General features: G+C 36.1%; 2 protein-coding genes across 3 annotated transcripts in view; both read right to left on the minus strand.

Moving 5' to 3' along the window:
* Positions 1–2,747: 2,747 nt before the first annotated feature.
* On the minus strand, positions 2,748–8,802 carry LOC127424203 (steroidogenic acute regulatory protein, mitochondrial). Its single transcript, XM_051669182.1, has 7 exons — positions 8,693–8,802; positions 8,452–8,559; positions 7,662–7,789; positions 4,789–4,947; positions 4,329–4,513; positions 4,088–4,181; positions 2,748–3,418 (listed from the first exon to the last, which is right to left on the minus strand). The coding sequence occupies exons 1-7, from the start codon at positions 8,754–8,756 to the stop codon at positions 3,299–3,301; spliced, it is 858 nt and encodes a 285-aa protein (XP_051525142.1). The 5' UTR covers positions 8,757–8,802; the 3' UTR covers positions 2,748–3,298.
* Positions 8,803–17,185: 8,383 nt separating this feature from the next.
* Positions 17,186–21,401, minus strand: part of LOC127424483 (G protein-coupled receptor kinase 5-like) — a 72,830-nt gene continuing 68,614 nt past the window's right edge. The window contains exons 14-16 of one of the 2 annotated variants that reach the window (XM_051669749.1): positions 21,232–21,369; positions 20,678–20,809; positions 17,186–18,199 (exon numbers count right to left, since the gene is read on the minus strand). In XM_051669749.1, coding sequence (XP_051525709.1) covers positions 18,116–18,199; positions 20,678–20,809; positions 21,232–21,369 — 354 coding nt within the window. In that variant the 3' untranslated portion in view covers positions 17,186–18,115. Of the gene's footprint in view, positions 18,200–20,609; positions 20,810–21,231; positions 21,370–21,401 lie in introns of both variants that reach the window. The other variant, XM_051669750.1, reaches the window with a different exon arrangement.

The following is a 21,401-nucleotide window of genomic DNA, read 5'->3' on the forward strand; positions in this document are numbered from 1 at the left end:
GATTACTTTTATGCTGACTTGTTTGATTTTTGCAGCATCAAAGTTTTGGTCACCATTCATTTGCATTGTATGGACCTACACATCTGAAATATTCTTCTAAAAATCTTAATTTGTGTTCTGCTGAAGAAAGAAAGGCATACACGTCTGGGATGGCATGAGGGTGAGTAAATGATGAGAGAATTTTAATTTTTGGGTGAACTATCCCTTTAAAAATGATTAAAGGTGCACTCAGTGATTTTTTCCTTACTAAAAAGTTCTACTCCCAAAGGAATGAACGGTAATGTTTAAACATATGTATAAAGTCATGACCACTTGCATGAAATGAAGACTCCAGTCATATCAGTAACCTTATAAAAGCTTTAAAAAAGTTTTATTCTGCATGGAGAGGGTCCCTGCATGGATAGGATCACATGGCCAGCCGAAAACAACTTGCTTAATCTCAATAATCGCCATGCTCTTGGACACATTCACTCATGGATTAAATTAATAATGGCTAACTGTGAAAAGGGAATTTCTACAAAGGCATCGGGAACTAAAAAACTATAGTGTTTGAATGATGCTGCATCCAGGCCTATAGTTGTCAGTCTAAGTCCAAGACAGCATAATCATAAAAAATTACTGAGTTTTTTTTAAAATTATTATTAAAAAATAAAGTCACAATCACAGACCATTCACATTTCTTTAAACATACACATGCCTTTATACATGATAGTGTGAATACAGTATATGTATCGTATACATTCTGTCTGTAAACTATTTCAGGGACTATTTAGGTGTCTTTACACAGCCGAAATGATTACCATATTCAAAATCTTATATTTAAAATATTAATCTCATATTATGTATGCAAATTTAATTTCTGTTTCAATGCATTTATGCCTGCTCTGAGCAGCATTAAACAGTCTGTGTAAATGCATCTAAATGCCAATTTAAATGTACCTTCTGTGCCACCTTGGCAGTGTAAATATGGCTTTTGTCAGTTTTAAGGAAGTGACTTCTTTGTTTCTTGAACATTTCCTGCTAGTTGTCAAACTCATTCAAAACAACAGCGTGAGGCGCTTCATTCATTGTGACTTTAACACGATTAACGTTACTAACAATAACACGATTGTCATAAAATTATTATTAAAATGTGGACCATGTTGTTTGGTGGCTGTATGCTCCCTGGATGCTCCCTGGATGCTTGGGACTAATGGAAATTAAAGTGTTTACACCTTGAAAAAGCAAGCTAAAATTAATACATGAACAGCTGCAGTAAAGCAAGACGGCTGGATACATGCAGCAGGCCTACTGAAAACTGTAGCACGTCTTGTATGGTAGGTGAATGACATTTTTGCCAAATAATTGTAAGTTTGAGAGGTAGAGCTCTAAAAGTGATTATTGATGGCTCCCACTGTTATGAATAAAGCTGCGCAAGTCATTTACTATTACATTTAGTAATTTAGCAGACGCTTTTATCAAAACGACATGCAAATTAAGAACACCAAAAAAAGGAAGCCTTGCCTTGTCCGCAGGTCACACAGACAGATTTATTGAACTGCTTTATTGATTATAATTGGAGCGATCCAATATTCTCGATCTTTCCGCTGAGGAAATAATTGTGAGCATCTGAAGTACGATGCAATTCCATCACCTCTCTCGCGTAGACGCTCAGTATCAACAACACGTCTGGATTAGTCACTTAAGATAAGCGTTTGATGTTCTTTGAGAAAATATGTTAACTCAGAGCCTTATATAAAGGATAAGGATACCGGAAATGCTTAAGGGTCAGTTGCGTTCTAATTCCTGTATTATTATTTACATCCTTGAAATGGTCTATATTAATTCATATTATATATTCATATAAATTGTATCCTAAAATACTGATGTTGAATTGAAAAATGAATGTCTATGTTATTACAGTTCTGTATACCTTTAATATGAATGCCAAAGTGAGAAGAGAGCAACACTTACAAGCAAAGGAAAAATTTAGCTAGTTTTTTTTACAATGATTTTCTAAGAAAAGGGTTTAAGTGGAAACCTATTGCCTACTAAATAAGAATCCAGCCTGCATAGCTTAATCTAATGGATCTAATTTACATGCTTCAGTTTTGCCATCCCAATGCCTGCAGTTAAAAAATATTTAAATTCAACATGTCTTTTCAGAAATCTCTCCTAACTATGAATGATGAGGGCTCGTTTACAAATCTACTGCTTTGAAACACATTCAATATAATCAGATATGGCCCACTGCATTGGAAAAATATGAAAGACATTAGGGATGGAAGGACGGGCCCACCTTTGGCCAGAACACCAGTGTTTACCTCATTTCCTGGTTTCTGCGATGTTGGACCAAACGGACCTTCAAGGAGCCGAGAAGTTCCTAAAAAACATGCGAATGGCCAAACACCTGCTTGCTCTGGCAAACTCTGGCTAATGCACTCCAGATGACAAGACATTTTATGAACTTCAATTCCTCACTGTAATCAGAATCACATTCCCTTGCTGGTGCAGTTTGCTTGAACATTTGCGAGACAATAATGGGCATAACTGACTCAAAATGTTGTTTATGTAACTGGCTGAGTGGCCTGCCAAAGTTTGTTGATGAAGCTATTTCCTGTATTTCCTTATTCATCCAGCACAGAGGCATCGTAATTTATAATCCTTCTTGAGGCAAGGGTGTAACATTTTAGAAAACGACACCAATGAACAACAAAAAAGACTCATTCTCTTTATAATTTCAATAGTTTTATTGTAAATTAATTTAGCAGACATCCATTTTCAGGGCGATGCATTAATATTAACTTAAAATAAATATTTTGTTTTTTACAAACAATGATAAAACTGGAACTAGAATAACAGCCCAAGAATAATAGTGAGTTGAGGAGTATTTTGCATTGAAAATGCAGAAGCATATGAATGAGCAAAAGGAAGTGTGAGTCACATATTGGAGCTCACAGTGGAACTAGACTGAACTTTCGCTGATCTGAATTTACTGTACATTCTGGTTGAAATCAAAACTGTTTACTGAGTTATAACCATTCTGTGCATTCAAAAGCTTGTTGACAGCATTACATGCTGACACAGCAATTCTATTTCATGGATTCACACCACTTTGGTCAACCATATCCAACTTTGTATCTCAGGAAAATGTCTGTTGTGGGATCTTGCAGTTAGGCTGTACTTTAAGTGTCTTCAATATTTTACAAGTGCTGGCCGTTCCTAAGAATGGGTGTGGTGGTTTTGACTAGATAGAGCTTGACCCTGAAGGAAGTCTGCCATGGTTGTCATCAGTGATTTTAAGGTATGAGTGTGAATGTTAGCAGGCGATGGCTGCTTCCATACTGCCATTGGATGCCATTCTGTGCCTGAGGTGGTTTGCAAAATCCACCTGGGTCTGCGAGAGTACATGGTTGATGACTGTCTTTGGGATCCAACCCTGAACAAAGGAAAGCAGGGACAGACCAGACATTAGAAATTACACTGAATAATGTTGGAAATATGCCATAATTACAGTACATCTCAAGAAGTTTAGTGACTTTTATTGAAGTCACTCAAGAGATGCTTTCAAGTCTTCCTACTGAACGATTTCGGAAACAGTAATTACGACTCTTGTGATTTTGGTTGGAATAAAATAGGCGTGATGGGTAATTTCACATTTCTTTTTTTAAATCTAATTTCCAGACAAACACATGAAAGTTTTTGAGCTATAGCAACAAAATGAAAAAAGTATGCATGTTAAGTGTGTAACTGTTGCTTTAGCTTGGTATTTTACAGGCTAAAGAGAATGATTGAAAATGTAGCTTTGTCGCACAGGCCATTAAGCTCATAAACCTGCACACAAAATTTGTACAAACTAAATTGTTCAGTCAATATTCACAATTAAATCTTAATTATGACCAAAACCAATTTGATTCCACCATAATTCTTCAGCTGACACATCCCCAACTTTAACAGTTTAGCCTTAAATTAGAGATTCCCACTAGTAATTACGACGTTATGGTGGCATTCTTGTGTTCTTATCTTGAAAATATAATCATTGTTACATGACTTGCAAGCAGAAAACATTACAGCTGCTTTGACTGAGAGGACAATTAAATCGACTCACCTTAAGGTCTAAACTGAGCAACCAGGTAAACTTCGTCTTGTTGGGATCATCTGCACTTGGTCGCATTACAATACAGGTGGGTCCATTCTCAGCTCTACGAAAATAAGAACATGTGTATTAGATTTGTTGTTAGTTCGTAATAGATGTCTCAGAATAATTAATTGCAAAATGATGTCAAAGTTGTTATTTTAGTGGAAAGTGGTAAAAATGTAGCTACATTTCGTGTTTTTGTTTCATCTACCTCACAAACCCTTTCTGCTCAGGCATTCCTGGGTGTTGAGTGGACATCCCTGCCAGGAAGCACGTAGATCCCCTGCGCTTGGCACAACGGACACTTACAAAGTCTCTTGGGCCCACCACATTCCCAGGCATTTCTGCCGAAACCTCATGTGTTATCATAGTATTCTGACCAATTTTCTGAAGAATCTGAAGGAAAGATTGACCAAAGTTGTATTGAATACAAATATCTCATATAACAGCAGCAGTATGTACAATTCTGCAAACGTTACATGATGATGGAGGCTTGTGGGTAAGATACAATAAGATATGCACTTCCTTCCTTAAATGTACAGTGACTATAAATGCACACTGTGGTAAAGTCTGCAGCACTGGATTCCAACAGTCAGTAGATTGGACTGCAGATCCATTGTTTAGTCTTTTATTAGAATAGATTGCATTAAAACTTTGTGTTTTCAACCCACCTTGACTTGTTTGACATTGGGGTTCCACTCCCCCATTTGTTCCATGTTATCCACCAGCTCTTCATACAGATCATCTGTTTGCTGTTCCAGGACCACCTCCAACTTAAAAACCTTCCCAATGTCTGGTAATACTTTACTCAGCACCTTATCCCCATTTGCCTAGAGTGAGAAACCCATATACACACTGTTCACACACAGAAATCTATACATTTTTCCAGTGTTGGGCAAGCTACTCAAAAAATTTAGCTAGCTAAGCTACCAACTACTCAACAGAAAAATAAGTTAAGCTAAGCTAAAAGCTACACTTCAGAAAAAGTAACAAGCTACACGACAAAAGTAGCTTGCTACATTTAAGCTCCTTCATTTTTTTTCAACCGCAGATGAACAGCATACCGTCATAGACAAAAAACCTAAAAGACGTATTCACATGACGTTTATCAAAGCCATGGTACAGTATATTACAGTTTAGTGCAATACGGTTTACAAGTATACAGTAGGTACAATACGTATGTGCACGTAAAAAAAAAAAAAAACACTGTACATTTATATTTCGACATTCTAACTATTCAAACCCATGTATTCAACATGTAAAATCACTATTTTTACATTTAATTTGTATATTTATACTACTACCTTTACAAACACATACCCATTTAAATGTAATTTAATTTGCACATTTCTGTATAAAAATTCTACGTACATACAGTATACTATTCATCTTATCCTGTAATTCTGTGTCTAGCTGTTGTATTTCTGTATGTACCGGAAGCTTCTGATAAGAGTCCAAATTCTTTGTGTGTGTGTGTGTGTGTGTGTGCACATCTGGGCAATAACAGTGTGATTTCTGATGGTATCAGATGGTAATACCGTGGTACTTTGATATACAACTATTTATATACCATTCTGTAGTTGCATGGTGCTTCAAAGTACTTCAAAGAATACCATGTTACTACCATGGTAATTTGATATATGATTACCATATTCATATACTATTGTATTTACATGGTGCTTCAAGGTAATTAAAAAAATACCATGGTACTTCGCTATATTACCACATTCATATACCATCGTATTAACATAGTGCGTCCAGGTAATGGTACATGTCCAAAAAACATGGTAATGTCATGGTAGATTTTTAAGTGTTTTCGTGTAAGCTAATAAGTGTTTTGATACTCTTTTGGTTGGAACATTTCTTAACCTGCAGTAGTCGTTCACAAGCTGCACACGTACTGAACTTAATAAAGACCTCATCACTGGCAAACGATAGGACATATTTGCGTTTCGTTTCCATTGATTGATTGTAGATCGACTGCAACCAGCTTTATCTTTAATTGCAGTGTTATAAAATATTTCATGAGCTTGTTGACAAGTGAGAGCGTGCACAAATGATTCAGCATCGTGAGCGCAAGCTTTCTGAGTCATTCAGATTGAATCACGAACCAATTCAGACCGCTTTCCTATCATGTGTGACCAATTAATTGTAAAGATCCAACTCAAATGAGCGATTAATTTGTGATCGGACATCTTTAGTTCTGATTCAAAACTGCCATTACTAAACACCAGGTACAAAGCATGATGTAGTGGTGTAGCTTTTGTCAACGCTACGCCGCTACCTTGTCAAAAATATAGCTTTGTTACTGAAAAGCTACTTGATTTAAAAACTAGGGAAGCTACCATGTCACTACTCAGAAATGTAGTTAAGCTAGTAGCTTGGCTATTTGTAGCCAAGCTACTGCCCATCACTGCATTTTTCAAACATTTAAAGGCATGTATTGTACCAGAGGTTAACTTCGTTTCTTGAGTAAAAAAAATCCATAATTATCAATAAGAAAATATGACCAAAACATTACCATTATGTGCTGTACCTTTAGCCATACAAGTATCAACTAGCAACAAGCTAAGCCAAAAGAAAAATGAAAAAGCTTAACAAGTGAAGTTTTCTTTTCTATGTTGACGTATTTCCTATTGAAATGGGGCATATCAGGGTATATTGCTTGACTATTTTTTTTAAATATCCAATAGAGCTGTTCAGGTTGTAGTCCAAAAACCTGGAAGACAATTAGCATTTTCGAACCATGGGTTCCCTCAGTATTTTCCTATGTTTTTTATTTTATTTTATTTTATAATGGCAGTTTTGGATTTATGAGTATAAATATAAGGTCTGTTGTAAACATTACTTGAAGCTACTTGGACGTTTTGTTTTACAACATAAATTACAAACAGACAGTCATACTTTAAACATGAATTTTGAAGCCGCCTTGTTTTTAAAAAAAACAAAAAAAAAAATAAGTTGCTAACAAGTTGCTAGATATGAACTACTACAGTTTTCTGTTTCCTCAGGCACTTTCACTCACATGCTTGTGGTATTTGTAGTCCTTATTTAGCAACTCGTTAGTAACACAATTTTTTTTAAACACAGTGGCTTCCAAATTTATGCTTGAAGTATGACTGTGTGTAATTTATGTTGTAGAACAAAACATCAAGAAATGTTTACCACAGACCTTATATAACTCATAAATTAAGAAAACTCCATTATAAAAATGGAATCAATGGCGAATTAGCCTTCTGAGTTTGCCTACAAACTGATATCACGGCTGAACAGCTCAATAACCTTTACTTTAATTCACAGCCATGAAACATGATTTGCTATTGCTAGTCAGAAGTATGTGGTATTAAGGGGGAGGAATATCTTGGTCTAGAGAGAGTATTTGATTGGAAAAAATTAGTAGTCATCAATATTTTTGGTCCGTTTTCCCGCAATAGAAGGAATGTATATTTAAAATGTTTTATCTTCTAAAGTTAGTTTTGGTCAACTTTTATTTTTTATGGTTTGGTGACACCAGTTTCAAAATCCTGACATTGCTAAAACTTACACTCTCAATCTCAGTTTGCCATCCGTCTTGGTCACTAAGGATGCTGATGGACTTCTGCAGAGCTTCCTGTCCCTGCTTCACATAACATTGCTCAGCTTCACTGTACGGTTCCTCCGCAATCCGGCTGCCTGTGCAAACAAACACACACATAAACGTGATCGTCTAAGTAAACAAACAATAAATACATGCTGAATTTTACATTTTGTGGAGAAAATGCGAGTGCTGCTTGCCCATGCAAAACATCACCACGATGCTTATGGGGAGATGCCAGGCTATTGCTAGTTGCTAAGATGTTCTGCATGGTTGCTAGAACATTCTGGGTGGTCGCTAGGGTGTTGTTAAGGTATTTAGGGTGATTTTAGGTGGTTTCTTACCAAGTCAAAAGAGCCCACCTATAAGTCTTTATGATATTCTGGTCCCTACTCGGGTCCCTCATTCAATGTAAGTGCATGTTGTTGTTTTTTTTACCCATTTTATCATCCGGGAGGGAAAAAATAACGTACCTGTGATCGCTTAGAATAGTAACAGCACACCTCTCCTCCACAAGCCTCATGATTTGAGGTATCACTCATGTTATGTGCCAGAGTTTAATACTTAGGGTTTCTTTCAGGATACTGAAACAACTCTGACCCAAAGTATGAGCAAAAATGGCAATTACCCTGACATATATGTAACAACATGCATAACATCTTTGGATGAGTGCAATCAGGGCTGCTCTTCTGCCTTTACGTGTACAGTTGAAGTTTACAGAGTGTTTCAGCTTTCAAATGGTTGAGTGAAGTTTGCTTACTAAGCAGGGAGCTCCTTCTTCTGATGTGATGAATCCAGACACTGGGTCCAGGTCCAGAAAGCTTGTTCAACTCATGGTGGATTGCAATCATTGCATTCTTCCTCAAACCTGATTGTAATAAAAGAGAAACAAGTATAAATGTGAGTGCATAGTGACATATTTGCAAAACGCTTATTATATTGTATGTACATTTTACTAATACATTAGTTAACTTGTGGAATACTGTAATACTGCTCCTTACCTGTCATGTTTCTCATGTGCCTGTAAGAAATGCCAGCACACAGTTTGAACGTTGCAGGCAACATTATGGAATTTGTCTTGACGAATGAATGAATGACTATACTTGAGAATGAGAACTGGAATCTGAAGAGCAGCTGGTTGTTTCAGCCCCTATATAGCCCCAGCCGGTCAAGGCCATGGGCTCGTCACCTCGTAGATAAAACTACACCATCACTCAACTCACAGGGGCGACCCTGTGTGTCAAGGATGTGCAACAAACACAACGGCCTATCTGTTACTAGTGTAAACACGTTGTTACAGATAACAGGCTGTGCCTAAAGACTACCCACACAGAACACTGGTCGGTACACTTAAGTTTCTCTGATTTCTTTATTTTTTCCGTTCACAACAAACTGATAAGGACAACTAAACTTATCTTCAGATATATTTTAGGATATACAGTAATGGGCTGGAAACTCTCAATATGCCCTGCTTGGTTCCAGCACAGCTTTAGGTCAGAAGGTCAAGTTTACAATGTGACAAATCACCAGGCAAACATGTCGAATATCATCACAACTCCAAGGGGACAAGTATAATGACTTCATTACTTTGTGACATCCCAAAAGCAAACTACAATGCTACTGGTTAATTAGGACTTTTGAAGAAATATGGTGTATGCAGCAGGCTAGAACCTCTGGGCACCCCCTACAGTGGCCCCAAATAAGTATTAAGCCATTCTTCAAATGTATGAATGTAGTTGTATTATGTAAAAAATTATGAAACAGCAGTTATTTAAAAAAAAAAAAAAAGACAGCACAAACACACCTTTCAAGCAAAACATTTTACAAAAAAGAAACTTGTTTGGTTTCAACCCTGATAGCACACATGCATCTTCGAGATGCATGTTTAAAGGAATATTCCGGGTTTAATACAAGTTAAGCTCAATCGACAGCATTTGAGGCATAATATTGATTACCACAAAAATCAGTTTTGACTTGTCCCTCCTTTTCTTTAAAAAAAGCAAAAATATGGGTTACAGAGGGGCACTTACCATGGAAGTAAATGGGGGCCAATCCGTAAACGTTAAAATACTCACTGTTTCAAGAGTATTGCCACAAGACATAAAGGATATGCGTGTAAACATGTTTTTAGTGTAATAAAATGGCTTTCTAACTTTTTCTGTGTAAAGTTATAGCCAGTTTTACAACTTCATTACCATGACGATGTAATGTCAACAAACACTAATACCCTAAAATGTAAAAATGACAATTTAAACAACTTTTCCACTCAAATAATACATGAGTGTTAACAGAAGAATGAGTGCTTTTAAAATGATAAGCTTCAAATTACTGCTTTCAATCCCACCAAAAATTGGCCACATTCACTTCCACATTAAGTGCCTCACTGCTCGAATTTGGCTTTTTTTAAAAGAAAAGGAGGGACGAGTTGAAAATAACTGTTATGGTTATCAACATTATGCCAAAAATGGTGTCGGCTGAGCTTAACTTGTGTTGAACCCGGAATATTCCTTTAAGAGCATTTCATCTGGAAAGCATCGCATTCTAATGAACACCTGCTAAACATCTTAATAAGAGCAGATTTACAAACATTATTAATCATAAATGTCTCAAAGACATCTGCTGAATGTCTCATTGACATCCAAGAGGAAATGTCTTATAGACATATTGCAAGATGAGCAAACAACCTAAAGACTTTGTCCTTCAGATGTAAATATGCCCAAATAGACATCTTGGTGCTGTACGTGACATGCTATCAGGGAAATGATAAAACAATGGATATATTTAAACAAAACAAAAAATTATTTGGACACTTTCTGGTTGTCAAATATTAGTGGGACATGTCCATATTTAATGTGATGAACTACACCTGTGCTTACTCAGCTAAAACACCAGTGGGAATTCATACTTGGAAATAGCTGGTTAAAATCAATTGAAAAATGGCTCATGCAGTGCAATGACATCCATCCATACAAATGTGACCAAATACTTTTTGGGGGCACTGTGACACCACTTTGACAATCTATAACTCATTAAAGTGGTTTCACTGACTGAGATGCAAGTCTGGGCTGTAGCAACACAATCACACGGGAAGTCAGCATGTTGTTTCCGAGAGTTCTGGTATCCTAGGATCGGCCACATTATGCCGACTCATTGACAAGCACCATCTCCAGTCAGACATTTTTGCATCAACTCTAGCGAGATTACCTTCCCTTGTGGCATGACTAGAAGCTTGTTGCGTCCTGTGTTAAAACCAGAAGTAATTATGTCCACACTAATAAATTACAAGAGCGATTCGGAGGTTTCATTTTTCCCTCTTACATTACATTTTTACTCCACTGATGGTTAGGTTTAGTATTGAGATTTGGTTTGGGGGGGTACAGTTTATAAAATATGCATTCCTCTTAACTGTATTACAGCCTTTACAGCTGAAAACAACTCGCTTCACAACTCGCTTTTGGCACCCCTCCGTGGACAATACACCAGGAAAATGGAGCTCACATGTGCCGACGCCCCACAACACTTACCACTTTGGCCACTGGGGGCAGTGTTTCGAATATCAGTCAGCACAGACCGGTTTCAGCTAAAGAAAAGTCAACCTACTGTTTCCAATGTCACAGTATTATGCGAATCCAGGCCACATCTTGCCACAGAGCACACCCATATCAATGCTCTGACAAATCAATGACAACATAACTAACAAACCACTGTGTATTCCTGCATAAAAGAGTGATCTGACAGCCTTGGTCTCAGCGCCAATGGAAACTTTCCTAGTCTTATGAAAATATTGGTTTAATGACTCTCGGTTTCAGACTGACGTAAAGTCAACTTGTTCAAGAACATTTCAGCAATATCACGTGGGGGAAAGTGGTTTTATGAGTGGAATTACCTTAACCCACAACCCTCAGAATGTCCCTCAGAGTAATTTATACTTTAGGCCTTAAACTTATCAGATCACCTTCTCCTCTTAAGTGGGGAAACATCAGCCACAGAATGTTGAAATGAACAGTTGTAAACCAGAACCATTTTAACCAAAAAATTACAATTTTCTATCTACACATTATTATATTTGTTCATTTAAAGGGAAAGTTTACCCAAAAATTCTCTCATCATTTACTAATCCTCATGCCATCCCAGATGTGTATGATTTTTATTTCTTCTGCTGAACACAAATGAAGATTTTTAGAAGAATATCTCAGCTCTGTAGGTCCATGCATTACAAGTGAATGGTGAACAAAACTTTGTAGCTCTAAAAATCACAAAGGAAACATAAAAGTAATCCTTAAGACTCCAGTGGTTAAATCCATATCATCAGAAGTGATATAATAGGTGTGGGTGAGAAAAAGATAAAAATTTAACTCCTTTTTTACTCTAAATCTCCACTTTCACTTTTACATCTGAAAGTCACATGTGGTGCCTGTTTAGTTTCACTTTCACATCTGAAAGTGAAAGTTAAAGTGGAGATTTAGAGTAAAAAAAAGACTTAAATATTGTTCTGTTTCTCACCCACACCTATTATATCTCTTCCAAATATATGGATTACTTTTATGTTTCCTTTGTGATTTTTAGAGCTACAAAGGTCTGATCACCATTCACTTGCAGTGTGTGGACCTAAAGAGCTTAAATATTATTCTAAAAGTTTTTGTTTGTGTTCTGCTAAAGCAAGAAAGTCATACACATCTGGGATGGCATGAGGGTGAGTAAATGATAAGACAATTTTCATTTTTGGGTGAACTATCCCTTAAATGTTAGCATATGTAACCCAAAGCACAGGGCTTCACACACCTCTTGCCCAATAAATATCCATTTGTTATTCATTTGTACTTTACTTTTGTACTTTTTCCAGTTCATTTATGATTACATGGACTATAATTTTTGAAGATCATTTTACAAAGATTGCACTTAAAAATACATTTTTTGCCGATTTTTGCCAATCTATATATATTTACTACAAAAATGTCCACTATTTTCCATGATGTTTTAAGATTTTCTTAGTTACCTTTTTCTAGGCCTAGAATTCACAATTTAAATTCCCTCCATTTTTAAGCTTTTCGGGAACTCTGGAACCCTGGAAATATAAATACACTAACATTTTTGAAATAACTACACCGTTATGTTTAGGCCAGCACAGGTTTTATTCAGAAGGACTTTGTCAGGTTTGGCTTCACATGCAATCAGCGTAGTACAACATCTCTCTTTAAAATGTGTGTGCATGTGTATGTGTGCGCATGTTTACATCATGTGAATGACTGAAGTGACACACAAAGTGCAAACAGTGTCATGGGCAACCTGGACTAGACTGCTAAAAAGGAGGTACTTCATTGGGTTTTTTTCAGAATGTAATTAAAACTCTCTTCAAGAATTGTACAAAAAGAGAATCCAACAGGAGCCATGTCCTCAGTTTCAAAAAAGTGATCTTCCCTTTAGTGAGAAATGTAAGTTTGTACTCCTCAAATAAATACCATTCCAGTTCCCTTTAAGTTTGGTCATTGTTTTAAAGGCAAGTTCCCTTTATACAGCTATTACATTTCTGTCACCACAAGGTCATTTGTCACATTGTTGCATGGAGAAAATACAGGTAGTATAAAAGAGCAATGCATTGACTCTCAGTCTAAGGACAAGTTTGCCATCTTTTTCAAACTTCACAGCTGTTGCATGTTAAATTTCCCTTGAAATGAAAGAGGCCTGGGAGAAATGCAAATCTGCAGGTAGTGGAAGGTCCTTAGGTCAACAACTTACTCAATTTCAGACCTAACACTATTCCATTATTACACAAATAATGCTACTTTAATGCAACTCATCAAACATGGGCTATCACTAAACATCCCCATCCAGTTAGGATGTATACATAAACAATTGTGAAACCTTCCTTTACATTTTCACGCTCTAAATGCAATAGGTATCACATCAACAGTTATTTCCCAATATAGCATATAATATCAGTTTACATCAGGCCCTCTTTAAGGTATACATTGCTATTACACTTAATAAACCATCAGTGCACCATATAGAAATAATATGAACAGTTTTACCTTTGCATATACAGTATATAGCGGGAAGTTTGCTTAAATTGTCAAAGTATCAAATTAATCGAGCCTTGTAACAACTGGCCAACCGGGTTAATAGGTTCCCCCAAATCAGATACTTGACAAATTGCAACATTGGCCACAAATTTTAAAAACAAGGGAGCATATTAGCATGAATCAATTCTGACTCAGTTGTAAATTGAATCTGAAATAGACCACAAATCATCACAACAGTGTACCCCTAAGTGGCATTTAAAGCCTTTTCACAGCTAACAACAGCATGGCAGTCCTATACACCGAATTTTGCCCCCTACATGTAAGCACTCAGTCTTTCCCTCCATAAAGCAGCTGTGACTGCACAGAAATGCCCTCTTCCAACAGACACATTGGTCCCACTTAATGACTATTGAATTTACAATGCAATGTGCAGTGCAATTTATGTAATGTGTAGTAATTTCATGATACAGTGCAATAATCAGTTATTGAAAATGAGAAATAACGCGAAATGTTTGAACCTGCACTATGTTAGGAGATCGCGACATATACTGTAGTTACACTGTCATTGCAGATACTCAACACGTTCCCACATTAAAACCTTCAAAGAATATTTCTGACATGGTAAATAATAGCATAACTGATAAGCTTAACAATTGAAAAATTACATGGCACTTAGCATACTTGTGTATTATTTCAAGTCACCATTTTAATACACTCAGAAAACGTAATTCGTCTTTAATGAAGTTCAAGTGAACTTTGAGGCGTATAAAACCTTGGAATGGTATTTTAAATGCAAGCTTACCAACTCTTTCATGTCAAGAAAGGTTGAGACCATTTATATTCTGACAGCCAAATAGCCTTTTCCTTTTTTAAACTACACATTTATGAAAGAAACACATACCTACCACACTTCCCCATAAACTTTAAGCAATGCATTTAAACATATTTTTAGGCCTGTGCGTTTTGGATTTCCATGACGTCTGTAAACCAGTAAAGTTGGGGAAGAATACTAAAATCTTTCAGAGAATCTCTGAAAATCTTGTTCTACCAGTTGGCTTAAATTTTTTAAATGTATAAATAATAGAAAACAGCTGCTGAGGTATGAAAATTCATGGTAGTCTGGTTTACTATGAGTGTGTACAGGCTGAAAATGAAGTGTTGCCAGCTGCAGTGGTTGAACTTTGATAAAAAAATAAAATTAAAATTAAATTTTCTTTTTTTTTATTTTATCATTAAATGCACATAAATATTTCAGCCCATTTTTAAGATCTACGCATTTCAATTTCATAATAGAATAGTGTAATTTTTTACAAAATGACGAATAAAACTTTGTTTTTTTATTATTTTGTTTAAGATTTCTCAGTTCAGTTTGATGATTTTCTTTTTTTTTTTTAATTGAAATGTGTGTATATATATATATATATATATATATATATATATATATATATATATATATATATATATAAAATTATTGTAAATAATTTTTTTTCAAGTGTTGACAGTATTATCTCCACTTAGAGCTTCCAAATTCCAAAACAAATTCCAGCAGTTTTTACGTTTTTCCATTAAAGCAATATCTTTGTTCTAATTTAAAAAGTACAGCTGCAATGTCCAAATTCAACCCCAAATGCCTTTAAAATGTTAAGTGACCAACCATTTCAGTCTTTTCTGTTCAACTAAGTATTTTTTTATCTGATACAAGAGTTATTTAATGTACGTTCGGTAAGCAAATATATTCAAGTGATGAGATGAGAAGGACTCCCTGACAGATTTCTTGCGCTGTGATTGGCAATGTATCTGCTGGCTGACCTCCTAAAACCATGCCGACTGAAATGGCTCCGCCTTTTACCGCTGTCAATGCCCTTATATGCACAAAGAAAGTGACCATAAAGAGATACAGATACTTTTTAGCTTATTTATTAGACTATGTATTGCCCAACAAATGGAGCAGAATGAGATTTTGAAAAAACAAACATTGTCTTAAAGGAATATTCTGGGTTCAGTACAAGTTGAGCTCAACAGACAGCATTTGAGGCATAATGTTGGTTACCCCAAAAAAACAAAACAATTTTCAACCATCTCTCCATTTCTTTAAAAACAGCACACACACACAAAAAAAACGAGGTTACAGTGATGCACTAACAATGGAAGTGAATGGGGCCAATTTTTATTTGGGTTTGGGTTTAAAAGCAGAAATGTTAAGCTTAAAAATAAAAATAAAAAAAGCATTTACATTAATTCTTCTGTTGAAACTTGTGTATTATTTGATCTATAAAGCTGTTTAAATTGTAGTTTTTATGGTCGTTTTAAAGTTGACTGTGTTATGTCGTCATAGCAATGAAGTTTCAAATTTAGATATGACTTAAAAAAAAAAAAAAAGGTTTGTAAATGATTTTATTACACTCACATAATTTTAACATGCATCTTGTTTGTCTTGTGGCTATACTTTTGAAACAGTGAGTATTTTAATGTTTATGAATTGGCCCCATTCACTTGCATTGTAAGTGCCTCACTGGAACCCAGATTTTTGCTTTTTCAAAAGAAAAGGAGAGACATGTTAAATTATTTTTGTGGTAATCAACATTATGCTGCAAATGCTGTCGATTGAGCTTAAAGGGATAGTTCACCCAAAAATTTAAATTCATTATTTACTCACCCTCATAAAGCAAATTTACTAATTTACTCATATCGCAGGTGTGTAGGAGTTTCTTTCTTCACCAGGACACATTTGAAGAAAATTAGAAAAATATCTCAGCTTAGTAGGTCTTTAAAATGCAAGTGAATGGTGATCAGACTTTTGAAGCTCCAAAAATCACAGACAGTCAGCATAAATGTCACCCAAATGACTCCAGTGGTTAAATTAATATCTTCTAAAGTGACACAATCACCTTTGGTGCAAAAAAAGATAAATAAGTAAATTTTTTAACTGTAAATCATGCTTCCGGTCAGAAGCGGTATGCGCATGACATAATCGCATTGCCATTTGAAACGCGCAAGAACTGGCGCACGTGAATCACAGGTGGAAGAGCAGCGCTGTTTACAAGTGAAAAGGAGGAATGCTGTACAGAAGCTTTGTTGGTTTTGGTTTAGATCTGTATTTATCTGTTTCTTTACTCACAATGGTTCGTTTGTGTGCTTATCCTGGATGTCTCAACCGAGTGAAGAACGTGACATTACGTCTGTATCACGGGAACGCAAATACGTCACACGAGAGACCACTTGGACTCCACCATCTTGTGAAGCTTACCCTCACATTGGATTATAGTTAAAAAGTACTTAAATGTTGATTTTTTTCGCACCAAAAGTGATCGTATCGCTTTAGAAGACATACATTTAACCACTGGAATCGTATCGATTAAGTTTATGCTGACAGTCTGTGATTTTTGGAGCTTTAAAAATCCGATCACCATCCACTTGTGTTTTAAGGACCAACTGAGCTGAGATATTTTTCTAATTTTCTTCAAATGTGTTCTGGTAAAGAAAGAAATTCATACACATATGGAATATCATGAGGGTGAGTAAATGATGAGAGAATTTTCATTTTTGGTTGAACTATCCCTTTAACTTACAAGTTTTTAACACAGAATATTCCTTTAAGTGTGCAAAGTCCATTGTGCAACTTTGTGGATTGGAGGAGGCCGAAGCTGCCAAATACAGTTTGTTTTTTTGTGTTGTTTCACATTCTCTGCACATGCAATAGGGGGGAAAGACATCCAGCTTAACCAAACTCAGATTCTTCTTGTGCTTTTAGGCCTTATGTCACTCTCAGGAACAAAAATATGGTAAAGGTAATTTAAATAGATGTCTTCTTGTAATAAGCTCTATCTTTGGCCTGAGAGTATGCAAGACAATGCACATTTTGGGTTGAGGTTAAAGGTGTTATGTGTAGATGGAAAGAAAAAATGGTATTAAGACAGGGATGAAGGAAAAAAGAGAGAGTGTGTGTGTTTGTGAGTGTGTGAAGAGTGTCTGAAGTTCACTATATTATCTTTCCTTCGCAAAACTAACTAAATTTAAAAAGCCCCATTCCCGTTCCCTGTTGAGGCCTCTTCTTTGTCGATAAAATCCCCTGAATAATATTAGTTAATATTCTGTCATTGTCAGTGGCTCTTTACTGGTCCAGCAATCCTGAGGGAGCATGAGGTGAAGGAATACAAGTTCTCTTTTCGGTCACAAAATGGATAAATAAAGGTCTTTTCGTCTCTTCAAGGGAGTTTGTTTGGTCTCCTGTCCTCTCTGCAGGCAGTGGATGGTATGTGTGGGCCGAGGCGAGGAAAACAGACACTTCCACGCTCTGAAGAGCAGCCTTTAAAGGGCAGAAGTTCCTCACTCTAATTTGATTCCTCTCTTTCTCTTCATCGCTCACTTGTTTGTGTTCCCTGTAGTCCCGCAGCTGTCTGTCCACTAGGGGGCAGAGTTTGACATGGAGTCAACAGAGTTGATGCTGGAAGACGAGACCCGGCTGTGAGCAATGTTCACCTCTGGATGCTAAATGGAAACAAAACAATGATGGGTAGAAGAAAGAAATCATATTAGTGGAAAAGCTTTAATGATGGTCTCTCACATAAAAACATATGGGCAGCTGACATAACATTTTAAGCAGTGTCCCGTGGGACCACAGGCTATAATTCAGTGGTTCTCAGTTGGTTTTGCTTTAGGAACCTGATTTTACATTGGACATCCAGTTGCAAGATAACACAGTACAAAAATGTTTTATCGTACAAAAAAAAAAAAAAAGGTCCCAAAATACAAACATTTAGATTTGTTAACATTACCATGAACTACACTGGCCTCAAAACATGCAATTGTATGAGTAGTGAAACTGACAATTTTAGTTTCTAGATATCTCTTAAACTTCAATGTGCAGCCAATAATTCATCACAGTAAACAGATTGTGGTCGGAAAAAAACATGTTAATCCTCATTGTACTGCAGGTAAATGCATTTTTAAAGGAATAGTTCACCCAAAAATTAAAATTCTTTCATCATTTACTCCATCCCAGATATATATGACTTTATTTCTTCTGCTGAACACAAGTAAAGATTTTTAGATGAATATTTCAGCTCTGCAGGTCCTTACAATGCAAGTGAATGGTGGCCAGAACTTTGAAGCTCCAAAAAGCACATAAAGGCAGCATAAAAGTAATCCATATGACTCCAGTGGTTAAATCTATGTCTTCAGAAGCGATATGACAGGTGTGGGTGAAAAAGTCCTTTTTAATACAAATTCCTCTCCCTACCAAGTAGGTGGCGCTATGCAAGAACAATGCAAATCGGCAAAAAGAAAAGAAGTGAATGTAGAGATTTATAGTAAAAAAGGACCTATCATATCACTTCAAAAGACATGGATTTTACCAGATTGCGAATTACACAATGACCTTCAGGGGTGTCAGAGCGGGACTGGGGGGGGGGTGATGTGGGTGGTGATGGGTTGGGGGTGTTGTTGTTGGGGTTTATGATTTAATTATACACTTTATGTTAAGGTTATATACGTTAACACATGCACATGTAACATGTATTACATTCCAAACTTTTCAGGCATTTGTTCATCTTGGAATATTTTGGTTTATGTTAATTTATACAGTACATACAATATTACATTACTAATTTTTTATATTAAACTGTATTAGTGTATGTAGAAATGCACATATACCAAGATTAAAAATGTTAATGTTAAAAAAAAATGTCATGTTAATAAATTGTGTAATGTTAATATATACACACGACACAACCTTTTTGTAACGAGTTACTGGTTTTAATAAAAAATGAATCAAACAATACTTCCATGGATAGACTACCTAAATTAAAATTGTATCATGCACTTTCCCAACTACTCCTAAACTAACTTTTCTTCATTAAACAGTAAAAACTTCCCTCTTTGTTCTCTTTCTCTGGCTCATGTTGTCTTCACTGGTGACTGACATCTCAGTACAAAAGGAAGGATTTATTTATTTGTTGCATTATCACTCCATTTTGCTATAATTCGCTATCATTATAGGGCTTCATTAAACTTTTTCTTGGTTCAAACAGTGCATTTGTGAGTAATTTGCACCCTGGATTTAACCACTGGATTCATATGGATTATTTTTATGCAGCGTTTATATGCTTTTTGGAGCTTCAAAGTTCTGGTCACCATTCACTTGCATTATATGCACCTACAGAGTTGAGATATTCTTCTAAAAATCTTTGTTTGTGTTCTGCAGAAGAAACAAAGTCATACAGTACACATCTGGTATGGCATGAGGGTGAGTAAATGATGAGAGAATGTTTGGGGGGGTGAACGATTCCTTTAATGTAGTCTGGATCATATTTTATTTTACCTTGCACAGTTTTGTTCATGGTTTTCGAGGAAAAGGTGATTAATTTGTGCCAAAATACTTTTATAAAAGCAGATACGTTTTTTTCTTCTTTTTTTGCTATCCTAGCTGTTCATACAGTCAACAACATAAATTAGACCTGCAAATCATTTTTGGTTTGAAAGCCAGCAATTGAGAACCACTGCTATAATTTACCTAAAACTATTCTAAACAAAATGTTTCCAATTCTTCCATGATTATTATACATACAGTTTTATGACCTTATATTAATTGAGGCAACACAGAATATTTGTAATTTAAAAAAATAAATAAAAATTCACACCAGAAGACCATTTCAAATGAATTAATGAAGGCAAACGGTGACACAAATGTGACCAAGAAATGGTGACCACTTACAGACCTAAAATAAACATTTTCCCCTATAAATATAAAGTATGGAAATTGTAACCTAAAATATTGATGCAGAATTTAAAAAGATGCATGGACATGTTATATGTCAACTATATGTACAAAGCTTCTGCCTGATTGCTCGTGTTCTGCTCTAAATGTATGATTGTTTGGTGTCCCGATGGGTTGTTTAACCTGGTCTGTAGTTAACTATTGTGTTCTCTGGGGTGTTCCTCTGTGGTGGAGGTGGAGGTGATCCTCACATGTCTCCTAAAGATCCTGTCCAGCAGGCTTCGGCGGGGTGGCTCAGGAGGCTGGTTCCAGTCCAGGTCAGGGGGTCGCGACCCCTGAGGCCCAAATACGTTAAGGTCGCTGAAGCACTCTGTCTCGATCATCTGCAGCAGAGAGGATGAGACAGACGAAGAGAAACACACAGAACATACAAAGACACAAAAGCAAAAGAGAGAGACAGACAGACAGGAAAAAAAAAATCTGATGATGAGAAGGTCAAAATAATTCTTATCATCTTGTAATGTTCATTATAACACAGATTCAGACCTGGATGCTAATTGGTCAATACATTGTTCAAGCCGTGCTAAACTACAGCAATAAGCCATGAGAAGTTGTGCATTACAGTGTTTCTTTGGCATGACCTGAAGCAGATTGGCTTATTGCTTTTATTAATCAAAAACTTTAAATTAATAGTTAAATCTTTTCTCATCATCTTTAATTCGATTCACAGCCATACTACCTGCACAAAAACTTTGCCACACAGCAATTTAATGGTGACAGCAGGGGTTCTATCACAGCTTTATACCTCGTTCTGCCATGGGATGGAGACACTGCCAGTGGCAAACTTGGAGTAGAAATCATTGTCTGTTTGGTCCAGGTTGACACCCTTAACGGTGGAGAACTGCTCAATGTCCAGAACATCTTTACAGTAGACCGCCCTAGGCTACAGAGGAGAGAAAAATAGGAAAATAGAGA

Source organism: Myxocyprinus asiaticus, chromosome 33 (genome assembly GCF_019703515.2).
Source record: "Myxocyprinus asiaticus isolate MX2 ecotype Aquarium Trade chromosome 33, UBuf_Myxa_2, whole genome shotgun sequence".
Classification (NCBI taxonomy): Eukaryota; Metazoa; Chordata; class Actinopteri; order Cypriniformes; family Catostomidae; genus Myxocyprinus; species Myxocyprinus asiaticus.